We start from the raw sequence: 17,901 nt of genomic DNA on the forward strand, positions 1-17,901 counted from the left end.
ACTTGAATAAAATATGGGCCAATTTTTTATTTCCCCATCGAAATATGCCAATTCAATCGGTGGGAGTTTTACACTACATTTTTTCTGTTTACTAACCACCCGCGAAGTGTTTTCCCGATTTAATGATATTTTTCTTTTGATATGTCCGTACATATCGTCGAACTTGAACCATCTTTCAAAATCAGGTTCAAAGTTTGAATCGATTTCCAAATTTAATATATTTATTTGTTGAGATATGTCCTCATACTTACTTCTAGTCAAGTCTAGAGTTTCAACTAACGAAAGAAACTCCTCTAGAATACTCAAGTCGGAAATTTTATTTGATAATTCAAATAACTTAGTAAGACGTGCATCTAACGCATCTCGCTGAGCCGTCAGTAATCTCAACTTTTTTTCTTTAGTGGCCATTATGTATTTAGCAATAAATAATTAACCCAAATAATTAATTATAATTTAAATAACGCTATAATTTAATTAACGCTAGCGTAATTGATCAAAGTAAACAATTCTTCTAAGTGTTTCCAAATTAAACTCAATAACAACTGAATTATTATTTTTGTTTACTAACTATTATTAGCGGTCGTTAATACATACCTACGTACTTAACGCTAGCGAAGTATGTACTCGTATTATTAGAATTCAGTATTGAATACAAGTACCTACTTACACAATACGATTCCTTGCGTTAAACCAGGTACCTACATACACGATTAAATTATTGTCAACCTATAATTTGCCACGAGGAATTAAATGTAATTCGTTTTTAATATAACTATTTGACGGACTAAATTTTAACCCATTTATAATGCAAATGCCATGATTTTGGTACAAATAATGATTATAGATTGCAATTGCGAACGAAAGTAATGCAATATAACCCGGTTCGAAATTGGACCAATTTGATGGTTGTGCGGAAATCTTTCGTACGCAATTGTGCGGGGGGTTGCGGTAATGCGGATGCGATATAGACTAAGACAAATAAAAACGAATTGAATTGCCTTAGTGTTTTGCAAGAGGAAAATGAGTAGGAAAGGCCAAAAGACTTACCCTGGTCTCGTTCTCCTTAAGCCGCTGGTTCTGTTCTCTTATCAGTTTGCATACAATTAACATTAACACTTAACACAAAACAAAACAAGACAGTGAAATTCACTGCGGCGGGTAAAAACGTTTCACTGGACGATGTGTGCTCCAAAATAGTCACGGCCGAGTTCAACATATGCGGGTTTCAATATAAGACGAAATGTTCGCGGGTAAGATGCAACGATAACAACTGATAACAATACTCCTTGTCTCTGGGCCCGGATCAAGGAAAGGGGACAAGGGGCAAAGGGGGGTGAAGGGTACACATTTAAGGCTATTCAATTTTAAACCTCACGCGCAACTAGTGTATGTTTCAATTGTGTATGAGCAATAATTAGAATAATGGAAGATATATATAGCGTGTGATTAGGATTAGTCTATGTCTATACTATGTCTATTTATTATGTGACGTTTTTTAACATTATTTCAGATTCTCCTCTACCCAGTCCAATCAACCATTTAGTTATTATTGGGCCTATGTAGGAAATATTACAAGTTTTTATATTTAATTCAGAGGGGATTTTGTTGTACAGTTTAGGTCCCAAGTATGTGTGTGTCTTTTGATACTTTGCCGTATTGCTCGTTGGGATCATAATGTTATTTCTGGTGTGGCTTCTTGTGATATGTTTATGGTCAACTTTATTTATATTGTCTAGATTGACTGAATTATTGGGATTTCTATAGTTTAAAAGCCCATAAGACAGAAAAATGCATGTGTTCGTCGGAAGACCCACTTGGTTACAGACGTTTTGTTTGGCATCTTGAACTGTCAAGAGTTAAAAAAGACGCTATCGACAAAGGAATCAATTTAAGTTATCTTTATGTTAAATTGGTGATTATTTTAACATTACATACATATTGCGGTGTATGAGTTATTTGATGAAATTTGTAAGATGACATGCGTGGGGTTGATTGCGCCAAAAGATCAACTCTGTCGAATACAAATTAGATATATCTAATGTGAATATTTAATAAAATGGTTGGCAAAGATCGGAAGACCGCAATTTTAAAAAGAAAACCAACCAAAAAAATAAATCATTAGTTTGAATGAATTAATTTGGTTGATGTATTTTTATATTGAATTTCATTGCAAACGCTAGAAAATGAAACAATCTTAACTCCTCGTGCTAATTTGTTCGGTTTTGGGAATAAACAGCTATTACCCGTATAGTCAATTTGTTCGCTTTTAGGTATAGCTCATACGGTATGTTAGAAATATGAACTAATCGGTGTTAGAAAGAGAAAAAACCAAGTTTTATATTCAAATAACTACAGAAGGATTCAAATGTTCACCTCTATGAAACCAAAGGTTCCGAACGTAATTGGGGAAAAATGTATGATTTTTATTAATGAAATAAATGAAACGACGAAAAGTGAGGCAACAAAAAATATTTATAATATATTTGTCTAAAAAATGTATATTTTTTCGTGTTTCGTAATTTTTAGTTCAGTGTTTAGACAAAAAATAAACCCTTTCACGTATGCCTCCAAATTTTGTATTTAGAAAAAATTGTTTATTTTCAACAGTAAAATTTGAAAGCGTATTTAACCTCCTTTTAAAAACACTTTTTAATTTTGGGATACGTTAAAAAATATTCCATTTATTCGAATTTTATTGCAATGTGGAAAAACACACAAATTCTCCGTCCCTGTTACAGTGTATCTAACGGTCAATATGCCAGATGCCCGAGGGCTTTCCAATATTCTATGGTTAATTTTACAAAATCATGTTCAACTAGCCCCACTCTACCCTACTGCTCCTACCTCATCTCTCAGTACTAAATTATCATCTCTACATTCTCTCTAATGATATTACATTTAATCAGTGCTCTGATTATATCGCGACAACTTCCCAGTGGTAGTGGTCTGTCTGTCTGTCTGTCTGTCTGTCTGTCTGTCTGGTGGTGTTGAAATATTTTGTACAAGTAGTGTTACTGGCAGTAAATGTAATTTTAACTAGAGGAGGGATGTTTACATTTTGATTTATGATGCTTTGAATTATTTGTGTTTTTAATGTTAACGCGGGTCAATGTTGTTGTGGGTTTAATGTTAAAAGTCGCGGGTTCAAATCCCGGCGTGCGCAAGTAAATTTAATTTGATTAATTTGTACTGTTACACAATTTATTCATTAATAATAATATGTAGTATGCTTGCGGACGTTCAAGGTGGAAGATACTCTCAGCATCGCCCTGGTGTAAGACCACCATTCCGATTTGAAACATTGCTTGAAATGGCTTCAGCCGTTTTGCTGACCAGATCTAAATGGCCAGGTACTACCCTACCTACATTCCTCTTTCCCATCTCCTTCCCCTCCCCACTATCTTCAGTCTCACAACGTACCCCAATTGGAGATGTCATAGTCTCACTGGCTCCAGACGGTTGGGGGCAGTTGGGACTCTTGGCGGTTCACATTTAAAAAAAGGACGGTTATTTATTTGATCTCTCGAGTTTTGAACCCCCAACCTCTACACCCAGAGTCATTAAGTTTACATACTGTCTTGATTTTAGATAACCAAGATAGACGCAGAGTTGAAAAAGTAATAGAAAAAAATCAGGAATAATTATAAAAAACGCATCTGGTTCTGTTTTTTTAACATCTTATAGGTGTGATAAACATCTGTATTTCTTTAAATGATATTTAACTTAGATGTAGAGAGATTTTTGCTCTATTTTAAGTAAGTTGTTTTATTCAATATTTATTTTTTTCTAATTTCACGCCCGGCTGGGATTTTACATGTATTTTTTTATTTATTACAAAGAACAGCTAAATAAGCACAACAAAATCTAAGCAAGATCAAAAAAAAGCAAAGCAAAATCAAAAAAAAAAAATAGAAGCAAAATAAACAACAACCTCTAAAGCAAAAACAGTCAAAAACGAAATATGTTCAAAACAATCGCTTACGTCTAATTATATTTATTTAATATTTGTATTTTTTTACAATAAATATATAATGTTTTCATGCACAGTGTTTATAAAGGAAAATAATAATAGCATTTCCTTTCATTATAATAGTTTTTTTATTGGTGCCCTTTTTTACTCATTTAAAGTACGCTCTAGCGTGTTTAAATCGCACTTTATGGAACGCGCGTTTTTTTAAAGTTACCATGGCAACATCAACAAATCAACAAAATGTGAAGTCTAAATGTCAACTTTTAACTATAAATCCAACTATTAATCTTATGTGACAGATTGCAAATTAATGTTTGTGTTTTTCATTTCCATGACAACAAGATATTGTGATGTCACATCACGAATTCATTAATAGTTCTTATTTCCAAATTTTTAATAATAATATCAATATTTATGTTTTCAAAGTGTACCAATAAAAAAAAAATAGCGTAAAGTATTCGTGGATAACTGGTCTTTAAAACACTTGCTTTATTTCGAGCACTCGGCTACGCCGTCGTGCTTGAAAAATCGCGCGTGTTTTAAAGACCTGTTTATCCACTTATACTTTAATATACTATTTTTTTAATATTATCGCGCTCACTTGTATCATTCTTATTTAAATATCCCCATTTTAAACCATCGTTCTCTTCTTTTCGAATGTTTGTAACTGTATTTAATTATTTTTTTAATATTTGTTTCAGGCACACACCATCGATGTACCCCATCTCGTCAGCTGCGAGCGGCTTCAGGAGTCCCTACCCCACTTCTCTTCCCATCACTAGCTCTAGTCTTACCAGGTGAGCACCCCTCTCCTAACACACTACCACTGTAACTCTATCACTAAAATTATAAAACATTCTCGTAACAATTACAACTTTGGAAGATTCTGAATAGGTTTCTGATGTACACGTTTAACACGAATGATTTTTGTACCTACAATAAAAAGCTTGATTGATAAGTACTACGTATGTTACGTACGACGCTGGTAGTTCGAAATACAAACTCTGATGTGTAATGGATGGTTTACACGATGTTTTTTTTCATACCGATCCCCATATTGAAACAATATCGGGACTCTTATGAAAAATCTTAGATTTACAGGATCGTATGTTACGTACGACACTGGTAGTTCGCAATACAAACTCTGATGTGTAATGGATGTTTTACACGATGTTTTTTTTCATACCGATCCCCATATTGAAACACTATCGGGACTCTTATGAAAAATCTTAGATTTACAGCATTATTATTATTTTTATATTCTGACACTTTCAAGAAATCGTATTAAATAGCGAAGGTATTAAATCTAATCGATAATAAATTTACCGTCGCCGTTGTCATAAAAATACACCGAACTATAATACATGTTCACAATCAGTAATAAACGCATATTATTGCCTTTTTGAATCAATATTTTAAATTTAAAACGAAATAAACATCACATAGTATAATTACGTAAAGTAGACGACAGATATGTCAAATAATGTCCTCCATCTTAAACCGATAATAGAACACGTATTTTATTCATCATTCATCGTGTATCCACATTGTGGTAAGACGGCTCATATGGAAACTTGACGAAAAATAGCATCGTGTACATCGCTCATTAGGCATGGAAATAAGGAAGTAGACTGATTTGTGTAGAAATGAGATCACTAAGACGCGTGGGTGTTAAACCATGTAGACCGTATAACGAGTGAGGAGATGGAGATGAAATCCTGTGTATGAAGGAAGAAAAGGTCGTAATCGCCCCAGGAAAAGTCAGAATAATATCAGAGTATGTAGACGTCCATATATGAATGTGAATTAAGCAAAGCGGATTCCCTAACATAGACTTTTGTTTATTTTCATACTCTTATTTCTATGGCATTAAGGACACATTACAACACATATAACATATTCTTTATAGTATTTAGGCATAACCAACGATAAGCAGCAATGCTTTTAGCTTCTTTTAACATCTGTTGGTAGTTTATTAAAAATCTTAAATCCTTTAAAATAAGGATTATTTTGGATTTGCGACAAATTCGTTTTTGTAAGTCTAAAATCTCCACAGGTTGTCATGGGTTAGCCGCGTATTGCGAAATTAAAATCTCCACAGGTTGTCATGGGTTAGCCGCGTATTGCGAAATTAAAATTTACATTCTTGAACATGTATTTCGGGAGCATCTTATTTTTTAGCGTATTGTCAATTATACACTCTCTCACACTTAACATGCCTAGTTGTTTCTGCATAATAATTATCTCAGAATACCTACTACAATTCAATACTGCTCGCATGCCTCTATTTTGAATTATTTGCAATTTCTTTATCTGTTTTTGGCTGCACAAGAAAATGACACTAGAGCAGTAATTTAAATGAGATGCTACTATACTATTAAAAACTAAAAAAAAATTATATTAGCGACAAAACATTGTAAATACGAAATATTATGGTGAATTTAAGTATAGTAATTTATTAGTCCTCCTCACTAAGGATCTAAACTTATTTAATTATATTTGTCTTCTATGTCGTTTTTAGTGTTTTTTGTTATTATTTATTTATTTATTATTATTTATTCATTTATTTAACGCCCAGAGAGCTTTTCCATGTAGGTGGTACAATTTTAGTGACAGTTTTGAAACATGAGAAAGAAATATTAAAAAAAAGAACATAAATTAAAAAATACCTCAATTTGAATGGCTTACAAAAATATAACTTCCATTTAGGAATAGTGTTTAAATAAGTCTTTTACGTAATCCACAAAATTCGCAAAGTTAATATTAAATATATCGACATCACCTAAGTATTGGTTTCCCATAGTGTGAAACCGTTGTATTGGGGAGTTCGCAATGTAATTGCGCTTATGTGTGTTGCAGTGGAATAGTGTATTTTGTCGTGTTGTTATTGTAGGTATTCGTAAGTTTATAAGTTGCAGAAGTTCGCAACAGTCGAATTTAGAGTTTAGAATCTTGAATAAAAAAAATTAACTCGTTTATTTTACGCCTGTCTTCCAATGTGTGTATTTTTAAAGTATTTAATAAAAAATGATATTGTAATTCTTCTAGTGGGATATTTAATTTAAAATTTGTTGTTTTTTTATTGATCTCTTTCAAAAAAAAATGTTTTTGATACACAAAAAAATAATAAAAGAGGAAGTTCTGGGAAGTAAAATGGTATGAGGAGTCGGTAGGAATGTAAGGGTCAGTAGTGACGAACGTGTGAATCAATCCCTCCCATTGAGGTGCAGTTGGTGGGTAGACGCATCCGCTGCCAAGATCTGAACAAACCTCACCCCACGAAACCGCATCCAAAATTGAACTTATTTTTCCGTGTTTGCGCTTCTTTCTTTTTGGACAACGTTACAGTGTCCATCATCAGGGCAGATGTGTATATCGCAATCAGTCTCTCATTCCCCACCCTTCATTTCGTCCGTCGGCTGCGCAGTATACTTCGTACTGGGACACTTTTCAATGAGGAACTCTGAATGCCCATCCGTAAAACAAAAGCTGGCTGACGGAGAAGGGGTGGGAGTGGGGGTGTAATTTGCCTTTCAAGACGCTCATCAAACATAAAAGACGATGAAAAAACACTCGGCTTTAGAATTAGCTTCATTCACTGTGGCGGTGCTCCAAATAGCGCGTGAGAAATATGGGTCGGTCGTTTTAGGCTTCAAGATTGTCGGTCTTTGTGGGCAAATTAGTTTTTCTTCGATTTTTTGCTGATGGATGTTAGGAAGTGCTATTTATTATTGCCCTTTAATCTATCTGATTCAATTGTCCAAAGAAGCGAAGCTCGTAGTCCACAATTGAGTGCTGGTACCTACCCTGATGTACGGCAGTGAGGCATGAAATGATATTATGATATTGTGAGAAATGCAAAGAATGCAAGATCGAAGAAAGGGAAGCTTTTTTGCGAATGTAATGAACGAAGAAATGAGTGAAAAGAAAACGGTAAAAAATGTCGGGGATGGCTTGGTCTAGTGCAGTGTTCCGCAAAGCGTGTGCCGCGGCACACTGGTGTACCGTGGTGATCAGTTGGTGTGCCGCGGAAAAAATTCAAGGTATTGTGAAGATAATAAGAAAGCAAATGGGAGCAGATCATCAGTCACTTCTGTTCATACGGATACATCATTTCGGATTTACAAGCTAAAAAATGAGTCCCAGACGTTTTTAGAGGCCCAGGGTTCAGATTTTGCTTCTGTGTTTAAAAAGGAAGAATGGGTATTAAAACTTGCATATCTAGCGGACATATTCGCTCATTTAAATGAGCTCAACAGAAAAATGCTCGGCAAGAATTCTTATATTTTAATATCTTCGGACAAAATTGAAAGCTTTCGCGCTAAGTTATGGATCAGCCACACTGTCAATGGTAGTAATGAATTGTTTCCAAATGTCATGGCTGCCGATTCAGAAAAAAAGTGCAGGGTTTCATAGTGAAACACTTGGAGCTATTAGCAGAAAAATGAACTGTTATTTTCCTAAGTGTGACCTACAACCTATGGACTGGGTACGAAATCCACTCTCGGATAACATTTCCCTTGGACACTTACCGATAAACGAGCAGGACGAATTCATGGAGTTAAAAACTGATCGGGCATCAAAACTAAAATTTTCCTAAGTAGAGCTAGCACATTTTTGGCTGCATATAAAAAAAGTATCCACTGCTTTCAAAGCATGCTGTTGAAAATATATATTACCATTTGCCACAACCTACTTATGCGAATTGAGATTTTCAACTCTCACTACTATTAAATCGAAAAAAAGAGAACGCCCGAGGACGACCAATGAAGAGATGAGAGCATACTTATCTTACTCACATTTCACAGCTCACATTTCTTACTAAACATCTTTTTATATTAGGTATATTAATTTTAGTATTAAATAAATATTGCTTTTTTCTTTGGTGTACCCATAGACATATGAATATTAGTAGACCTGCCCTAAGTGATTAAAAGCGTATTATTCCCCACTCCCCATACCGGTTCCATTGGAGCCGGCTGGGCTCGCGTATGGCTTCCCGTGAATCTTGAGAATGTGACGTCATCATTCTTGTTCGAACTAGCGTCGAGCTATGGTCGAGGCATTTTATAAAACAACACGGCAAAATAGTGGCTTGTGCTATGAAAACTTGTAAAAATAGATGTGAAAAAGAGAATAAACCCAATTGTCGTATTACATTCCATATCTAAGCATCATTTTAAGCTTATTCACATCGTATAATATGAATCAGTTGTAGAAACATATACTATCACATCGAGATACATCTGGTCGAATGTAGCGATTCTCAAGTGTGCGCATCGTTGTTACTGGGAAGTAAATTATGAACACTTATAAAAGTGTCTTAACTAAATACGTAAACAAAATATTGGACTCTGAAAATAGAAGAATTTTTTTTTGCCGAATTTGGACTTCGCAAATTTGTTCATAACGTGGCGAGTAATTTGCGCTCCCATGTAAAAACGTCTATTCTTATAAAAGCAGATTTTACTTTTAAGAACTAAATGGTGATATTATAATGCGAGATGCCTATATACTGTCAGATTGATTTATTGACGAATCACAGTCAGCTTTACCCCCTTCGTTCTTCAACAGTTGATTTTACCCCTCACCTTTAATTTCTAGTCTATATATTCATATGTCTGTGGGTGTACCTCTAAAATTTCTTGAGTTGATAGGTGTACCTTGAACACAAAAAGTTTGCGGAACACTGGTCTAGTGAACAAGTCAGAATATTGGTAACAATAATGGGATTAGAGAACGTTTAATTTAGATTTGGATGAGTTGACTAATAATTATTGCACGACCTTTTGTTATCCCATGTTTAGTCGCAATGTATTTCTATTGTTATATTTATAGTTTCTTTGTCGAAATGTTGTGCCTGTTTTATTATTGAACTAATCTGAATGAATTGGTTTTGTTTAGTTTCTCCCCGAGCGAGCTGTACCGCTTCTCCCCCGGCCTGATAGCCGGCGGCCACCCCCTTTCCCCGCACCCCCTGCACCCGCTGGCCGCGCACCCGGCCGCCGCGCACCACGCCGCGCAGCACGCCGCGCACGCCGCGCACGCAGCGCAGCAGCTCGCGCAGCAGCAACAACAGCAGCAGCAACAGCAGCCCAAGGACGGCCAGGATCTGATGGCGCATCGGTACTCTAGGTAAGCAGCCTGCCGTGCATTGCTTGATTCATTGATGATTGACCTATTCAACGATCGCTAGATTCAATGATTGATAGATTCTATGATTGATTGATTCTATTATTAATTTATTCCATGCTTGATTTGATTATTGATGTATTCAAGATTAATTTCTTGATTCAATGATTGATCGATTGATTCAATTATTGATCGATTGATTCAATGATTGATCGATTGATTCAATGATTGATCTATTGATTCAATGATTGATCGCTAAATTCAATGATTGATTGATTCTATTATTAATTTATTCAATGCTTGATTTGATTATTGATGTATTCAACGATTAATTTCTTGATTCAATTATTGATCGATTGATTCAATGATTGATCGATTGATTCAATGATTGATTTATTAATTCAATGATTGATCGATTGATTCAATGATTGATCGATTGATTCATTGATTGATCGATTGATTCAAAGATTGATCGATTGATTCAGTGATTGATCGATTGATTCAAAGATCAATCGATTGATTCAGTGATTAATCGATTGATTCAAAGATTGATCGATTGATTCAGTGATTGATCGATTGATTCATTGATTTATTTACTGACTAGCTGTACCACGCCACGCGTTGCTGTGGATCAGCCTGTCTGTGCATATGGAGAAACATAGCTCATGTAGCTTTTACGTCCAAAATATAACGCCGTTTTTAAAAAAGCTTATTTTTACCTGTCACAGGTGACATCTATATAACTTAGGTTAGGTTAGGTTAGGCTAGAACTTAGGTTAGGTTAGGTTTAAAATCACACTCGTATTCGTATGCAACGTTGTGTCAAAATTTCAAAGCAATCTGTAAAGAACTTTCCGAGATTTAAGATTTTGATATATTTATAGATAGATAGATTTATTTAATGATCGCGTGATTCAATGATAGATTGATTCAATGGTTGATGGATTAAATGGTTGATGTATTCAATTATTGATATTTTATTCGATTCAATGTATGATTGATTCGATTATAGATTTAATAAACGTTTGACTGCTTTTTTTTGTGTTATTTGTTTTTGGGGTGTTATGCCGTGTTGCGCTAACTCCTTCTTTAGCCAACGTTTCGGACTACATTGCAGTGTCCATCATCGGGGCAGATGTGATGCAATAACACATCTGCCCTGATGATGGACACTGCAGTGCTGTCCGAAACGTTGGCTAAAGAAGGAGTTAGCGCAACACGGCATAACACCCCAAAAACAAATAACAAAAATACTTTTGGCCATGAAAATCTTAAATCATGTTTGACTGCTTGATTAAATATTTAATTACTTAATATTGATTTTATGTTTGATTGAATCAATGATTGTTTAATTCTGTGATTCCTTCACTGATTCAATGATTGAAGTGTTAGTTGTTTGATTTATTGAATGATTCATTGCTTTTTTCAGATTTTGAATGATATTTTATTCAACGGTTAATTGATTCAATGATTTATTGATTTAATGGTCGATTCCTTGACGTATTCACAACGGATTAGATTATCGATCACTTGATCCTGAATTTATTTTCTTATTAATCAACTGTTTATCTTTATTCGGTTTTACATAGATTATAAAAACAGAATATAAATTGGCTATCGAAAATTATAAAATAAAACTGAAAATAAATTATTCCAACACAAATCAGTAAAACTATATAACCTACGCTACAATATATTTTTTGATTCGGTAAATGTGTCATAAATGATCTTTGATTCATTGATCGATTGATTACTGGATTAATTGTTTTTTAATGATTCCTCTATTCATCGATTCAATGATTCGTTGATTGTTCGGATCCTTATCCGTTAATTGTTTATTTTTACATACTATAATCCATATACTTACGTGGAAACAAGACTTTACGTATCGACCTCAATCTACTTCTTCCTTCAAATATTTTCTATCGTTAACCTTTCAGGCTAATTTGTTCGCTTTTGGGAACAACTATGTATGTCCCCACATAAATAGTTGTAAATTCCTTACTATATGATCTAAACGGCGTTAGAAAGAGAAAACACCACGCTTTATATTAAAAATTTAACCGAAGAAGAATTAAAATGTGCTCCTTTACGAAAACAAAGATACCAAACGTAATTTGAAAAAATAAAAACAAAAAAGTGAGTTGACAATAAATTTTGTAATACATTTGTCTAATAAATTGTGTTTTTATATATTTTTCTTTTTCAGTGATTTTAGTTACAAAAACGTATTATTTTAAAAATATATGAAAAAATAAATTCTGAAAATAAAATATAGAGCGTATTTCATCACCTTTCTAAAACAGTTTTTAGTTTTTTAATACGTCCAGAAATATTCCATTTATTTGGATTTTATTGCAAGGCCTGAGGAGTTAAGGCAATTAATCATTTATTATTTTCATTTTAACATCTGCAAACACAATTATTTAACAGACCATTGTTATAATCGGGAAAAACTTTCAGACGAAGGGTCAAAGCTACATTACATATAGCGATGACCGTCAAAGGTTGAGAGAAGATTTAAAAGCAAACACGTTTGCACACTAAATCAGCTATCAAGCGGTCGGACGCTACGAGCTAATAAATTCAAGGATCTCCCTTCTTGCTTGCCATGCGCATCACGCTGCGCGGGAGACGTCCGACGGGACGTTCTAAATTTAAATTGGTAATTCGAATTCGGAATACTCTGGCGCCTGGCGCCATCTCGCGGAGGTGGGTAGAGGCGCCAACATCGTCCTGGAAAAAATAATATCACATTAAACTGTCGGCGAAACGACAAATTTTCATTTTATTTTAACAAGTTTTATATTATTTCTTCAATTTATTGCATTATTTGTGGGGTGGCGTCTAAATTTCTGTGTCGCTGTCGTATAGTTTTTTTTTATTACTATATTATTTTTAATTGATTGGGTTTTAAGTAAGGCATGTGCATTTAAAAGAAAATTTATAAGCCGTACTCGATTGAATGCTGAATGAAGGCCTCGCCAAGCTTTTTCAAGAGATTTGAAGATCCGTACAGACGGATTATGGCTTCACGTACAAAGCGGGTAAGACTGGGATGTTTCATCCTGGATTCAGCCGTGGTATAGCCAAACTGTCTCACTCATAATCGCGGAATAAATATTATACGTGCGTGTAAGGTCGGGATACCGGCCGCATTAGTAGCTGCCAGATATCGACATAGCGCCGGCAATATGTGGAATGCCCGAATTGGTTTTCGGTTTTTCGTGAAGTTTAACAAAAATAGAATGGAAAAAATCAGTGATACCCATTTGCAGCACTATCGGAGGATTATTTTAAATCGAAATATCCAAAGCAAATACGGGACGCATAATCAATCGAATTAGCAGGATTTCGATGGAAATAAAAACAGACCGGGACTTTACAAATAATGTCATCTTAAAAAACGTGAAATCAACAACAAAACGCGAAATGCGAAAATTACCGTGTTTTTGAGATTAAGAACAAAGTGTTGTCAGTCTAAAAAAATCTTGCAAGAATATTATTATGAATAAAGATTTTAAACCGAGCAGGTTACGGCCCTCTTCCTCGTATGGCTATACCAACACTGCAGCGCGTCGTATTAGGGAATCCTTATAAGTAAGAAAATGTTTGCCTGTTAGCTGTGACTTTGTCCAAGTTTCTGCACATTTTTTTTATATTATTGAACAATTAATATAAAACGAACGATTCGCCGTCTTGTCGTAATTTTTACAAGGGTAGCTACTACTTTTTTTATAACAGGAATGACCTTAGAGCTTAAATTTTTTTGTGGACCTTGAAATTAGGACAAAAGTTGAATTTTCAATCAAAAGTTTGAATATCAAAAATTGTCTCAATTTTCAAATTAAAGTAACTCCGAAGTTCGTAAGTAGGAAAACACTTTTACACATCTGTCTTGTTTTTAGAGCTAAAACTGTAATGTAAAAAAAATGCTGTATCATAATTTATACTAAGATCGCTGTATTTTACTGAATAACATTCAAGATACAACTTATTTCGGACGATTAAAATATCTGTCGATTCACATGATCTAAAAAACATCAATGGCCTTTTCTTTGACAACCGACGACAAATTCGGCGTCGGTGCTCTGTTCGACGGCGGGCGCGGGATCCGTCTGCGTCCCGACGTCCGACGTCCGACGTCCGGCGTCACTCGCCACTCGCCACGTGTGACGCGGGGCTGGCCTGGCTAGCTCGGGCGTATTTATTTCCGTAGCGGCATTTCCGAGTGCCGTTAGGGCACCCACACGTGCTGCGTTCCGCACCGGACCCCAGATTATTTCCATCTGTAGAATGTACGTCTGTACTTGTACATATCGCACCTCCGGTGCTAAACTGTCACTTATGCAAATAATGTAATTTTTCAGGAGAAGCGTTTGAAAATTCGACATCCTATTATAATGTATAGTTCTTCTTGTCTAAAAAATGAACTGGTAATTATTTAAACTACAACTTTAAACTTCATATCAAAGTAAAAGCAAACGTCTCACAACTTTGTAATAAAAAAATATAAACATTTTAAATTTACAACCCTCCCAGAAGTGACATTATGGCACTAGAAAACAATTTACCAGGCAATTATGTCATAACAATCAAAACACGATATCATACTTTTCTAAAGTTTTATTAATTAAAATATCAAAGCAGTATAACAAACTTTCTTAATTCTACATATAGAACTTTACTATTAATCAGACTTTTTAATCTCAGTCTTCTTACCATTTTACGAACGGTTTTCAACGATGTTTCATATTAAATCAGTCATTGGTCACGTATGGTTCCTATTTAAATACTATAATTACGCAATTAACAACAGTATCAAACAAATACAATTTCTTTTACTTATTATTATTATTTTAATTAGCATTAATTTTGTACTAATTGGGGTACTCTTAAAAAAACAAAAACCTTAAATTTATTGTCACATTCCCAGGAAAATCAGGGAGTCTTTAACGATGTGGTTTCAATAAACTTGTTTTCCCTGTAAGTGGAAATGTGACTTTATAGAATGTTAGAAGCACAAACAATTAAATGATATCATTATAGAAACTTTCATAGTATCTTGGTATGATATTTGCCTCCACTAATTGCAATAAATCACGCTTTTTGCGTTCTGTAATTGGAATTTTTGAAGTGTATGCTTGCTTGAAGGGAATGTCATCTATTCTTTGGGCGTTGCCTCTACTTCCGCGTAAATTTTTTCCTCTTGGTTGAATTATAGCTTTTGCTTCCTCCCAGTTTTCAGTTTTGTAAGTTGTTCGATATTGGTAATTTTCACAATTCTTTGTGAATTTAATGCATTTAATATCACCAGTTTTGATTACATCTCCGTTTAAATTTTTGCTATATTTAACTTCATGTTTTCCTCAAGTGACTTCAAATCAAAGAAATCATCGTAATTCATTTCTTTTACAACAAATGGTTTACCAGTCTTCTTCGCCCCACGAATCAGGAACATTGTCACAATTTTTAATCGAACGAAAACTTTATACCATAAAACATAAGGGTTGGGGGAAACAATGTCACTACGTACCCAAGTATCTTTATTATTTCATGTCACAACCAACTTAAATGTTGTTATTGCTCCAAAATCATAAAAATGAATTGTCATAATTACCTTAGTGGCGTTGTAGCTCCAGGAGACTGCTATTCGTGCGGGGTGCCGCGCGCAACTAACCAATCAAACGTTGTTTCTCCCAGTGGAGGTTAGATTTGCACCAAAACCATAACGACATAACTACCCTCACGCGGAAATTATACGCACTACACAAACGACGATGACACACCAACTAAAGAGGTACATTAGTTATTTTTTCTCATACTTAGATCAATTTTGACAAAACTTGCATAAGTGACAGTTTAGCACCGGAGGTGCGATATATTATGTTCGCCGCCGAAATAGCTGTCAACTGGCGATAATGTGCTTACAATCATGTAGAGTAGAGTCTGTGGAGAGTACAGGATGGAATTATTGTGGTGTCGCAACGTCACTATCTACAAAATATATCAATGGACACGGTACTGAATTAGCTACCTAACTAACCAATCACGCCGTTTCCTCGCTTGGGTAGGCAGAGTGGACGGAATTTGAGATTGGCCTTATCCGAGTCATTACTGCCCTTTCGTGCTCGATTGTCGTATTTCTGGTTTTATTTTGACATTTTAGGTAAATCGGGATTTTTTTCACATTGGAGCTCAGGATGAGATGTAACTTCACTTCTCTTCAAAATAACACTCGGTTCACTCAGATCAGATAATTATCGGACAGGTGTCCACATCGGACAATTATATTGAGATATGATCCCGCATATGGATACGTGTCGAATCCGGATAGTAAAAAAAAATGTGAGTTCACTTTCCGCGTGCGCAGTTCGCGCCGTCCTGCCGCTATAAACGCAGTACCGGCATAAACTTTCATCCTTCCTCTTTAAAACGACATTAAGATGGCGGCGCTATATCTATTTTCAGTAAAAAAAGTTACTTTGAAATTACCCTGACAAAATCAGTCGCTCATTTGGACGCGACTGCCTCCCCTAATCCGGCATCGGATTACGTCAAAAACCTTACTTGAGAAAGTTTACTTATAAAACTGCTTTCATTCCTAGGGATCACCATGTTTTGGTTGCAATAACGTCACGGAATAATTTAATTGCCAGCAGTAAAAGCGTATTATTTTATCGGCGCATTAAAAACTGATTTACATGGATTATTGGTTAAGCCCGGCGAGTCCTTGCCAAGTAATCCATATGGAGACTTTGAGCAATGCATACTGATAATAAAATAAAGTACCTACAGGGCAAACGATAAAACTGGGTGGCGGATCTGGCGTATTACGGCGTATTATCTGACGTATTATCTGACGGCCGGCATAGTCCAGTGGTAACGCATTGGACTGCCATTCCGAAGGTCGCGGGTTCGAACCCGGCGTGCGCAAATAAATTTTATTTGATTGATTTGTGTTATTTCACAATTAATTAATTAAAATAATATATAGTATATTTGCGGCACGTTCCAGAGTGGAAGATACTACCAGTATCGCCCTGGTGTAAGACCACCATTCAGAATTGAAACGTTGCTCCAAATGGCTTTAGCCGTGTTTAGTGACTAGATCTGAATAGCCAGGTACTTCCCCACCTTCCTCTTTCCCTTCCCCACTTACCTTCAGCCTCACAACATCCCTCAATTGGGGATGCCATAGTCTCACTGGCTCCAGACGGGAGCAGTTGGGACTCTTGTGAGGTATTCACTATAAAAAATATAAAAAAAATTACTTTAGGTTTTTAACAGTGGGTTTGAAAATCCCGCACCTTTTTTAAATCCCGCGGGATTGCAGGATTTAATTTAGAAATCCGCGGGATTGCGGGATTTTTATTTATTTAAATTGCGGGATTTGAGGGATTGACAATATGATATTAAAAATGTAACATAATAAGTATTTTACAAAGACTTAGATAAAATAACTTCTTAATAAATATAAAAACGTAACTGTCACTGACAAAACTCTCCAGCCGTTTACTGGGACTCGGATACATTATGGGGATGTCATAAAAAATCTGATATTTTCGAATTTCATCTTTATATTTATTTGGATAAGCGCAGCTGCGTGAACACGTGTTCAGATTTATTCTGAATGTACTGATAGTTTGTTTAGAAAATGTTAATCTCGTTTTTAACAGGATTTTAGTAAATCAGCCATATTCATTTTTCTCCGTGCAGCGGAACACCCTGTACTGTGAATTTAATACGATTTTCCGATTGTTAGTATTGCAAGTTGCTCCGTTACACTTGATTCGTGA

General features: G+C 35.1%; 1 protein-coding gene across 4 annotated transcripts in view; it reads left to right on the forward strand.

Moving 5' to 3' along the window:
* pan (transcription factor pangolin) overlaps positions 1-17,901 on the forward strand; it is a 430,403-nt gene that overhangs the window by 387,138 nt on the left and 25,364 nt on the right. For all 4 annotated transcript variants that reach the window (XM_089649145.1, XM_089649143.1, XM_089649144.1 and 1 more), the window contains 2 exons: positions 4,672-4,767; positions 9,875-10,105. In XM_089649145.1, coding sequence (XP_089505271.1) covers positions 4,672-4,767; positions 9,875-10,105 — 327 coding nt within the window. The remainder of the gene's footprint in view (positions 1-4,671; positions 4,768-9,874; positions 10,106-17,901) is intronic.

This window comes from Hesperophylax consimilis, chromosome 29, assembly GCF_061612785.1.
Source record: "Hesperophylax consimilis isolate HC1 chromosome 29, BYU_Hcon_1.0, whole genome shotgun sequence".
Classification (NCBI taxonomy): domain Eukaryota; kingdom Metazoa; phylum Arthropoda; class Insecta; order Trichoptera; family Limnephilidae; genus Hesperophylax; species Hesperophylax consimilis.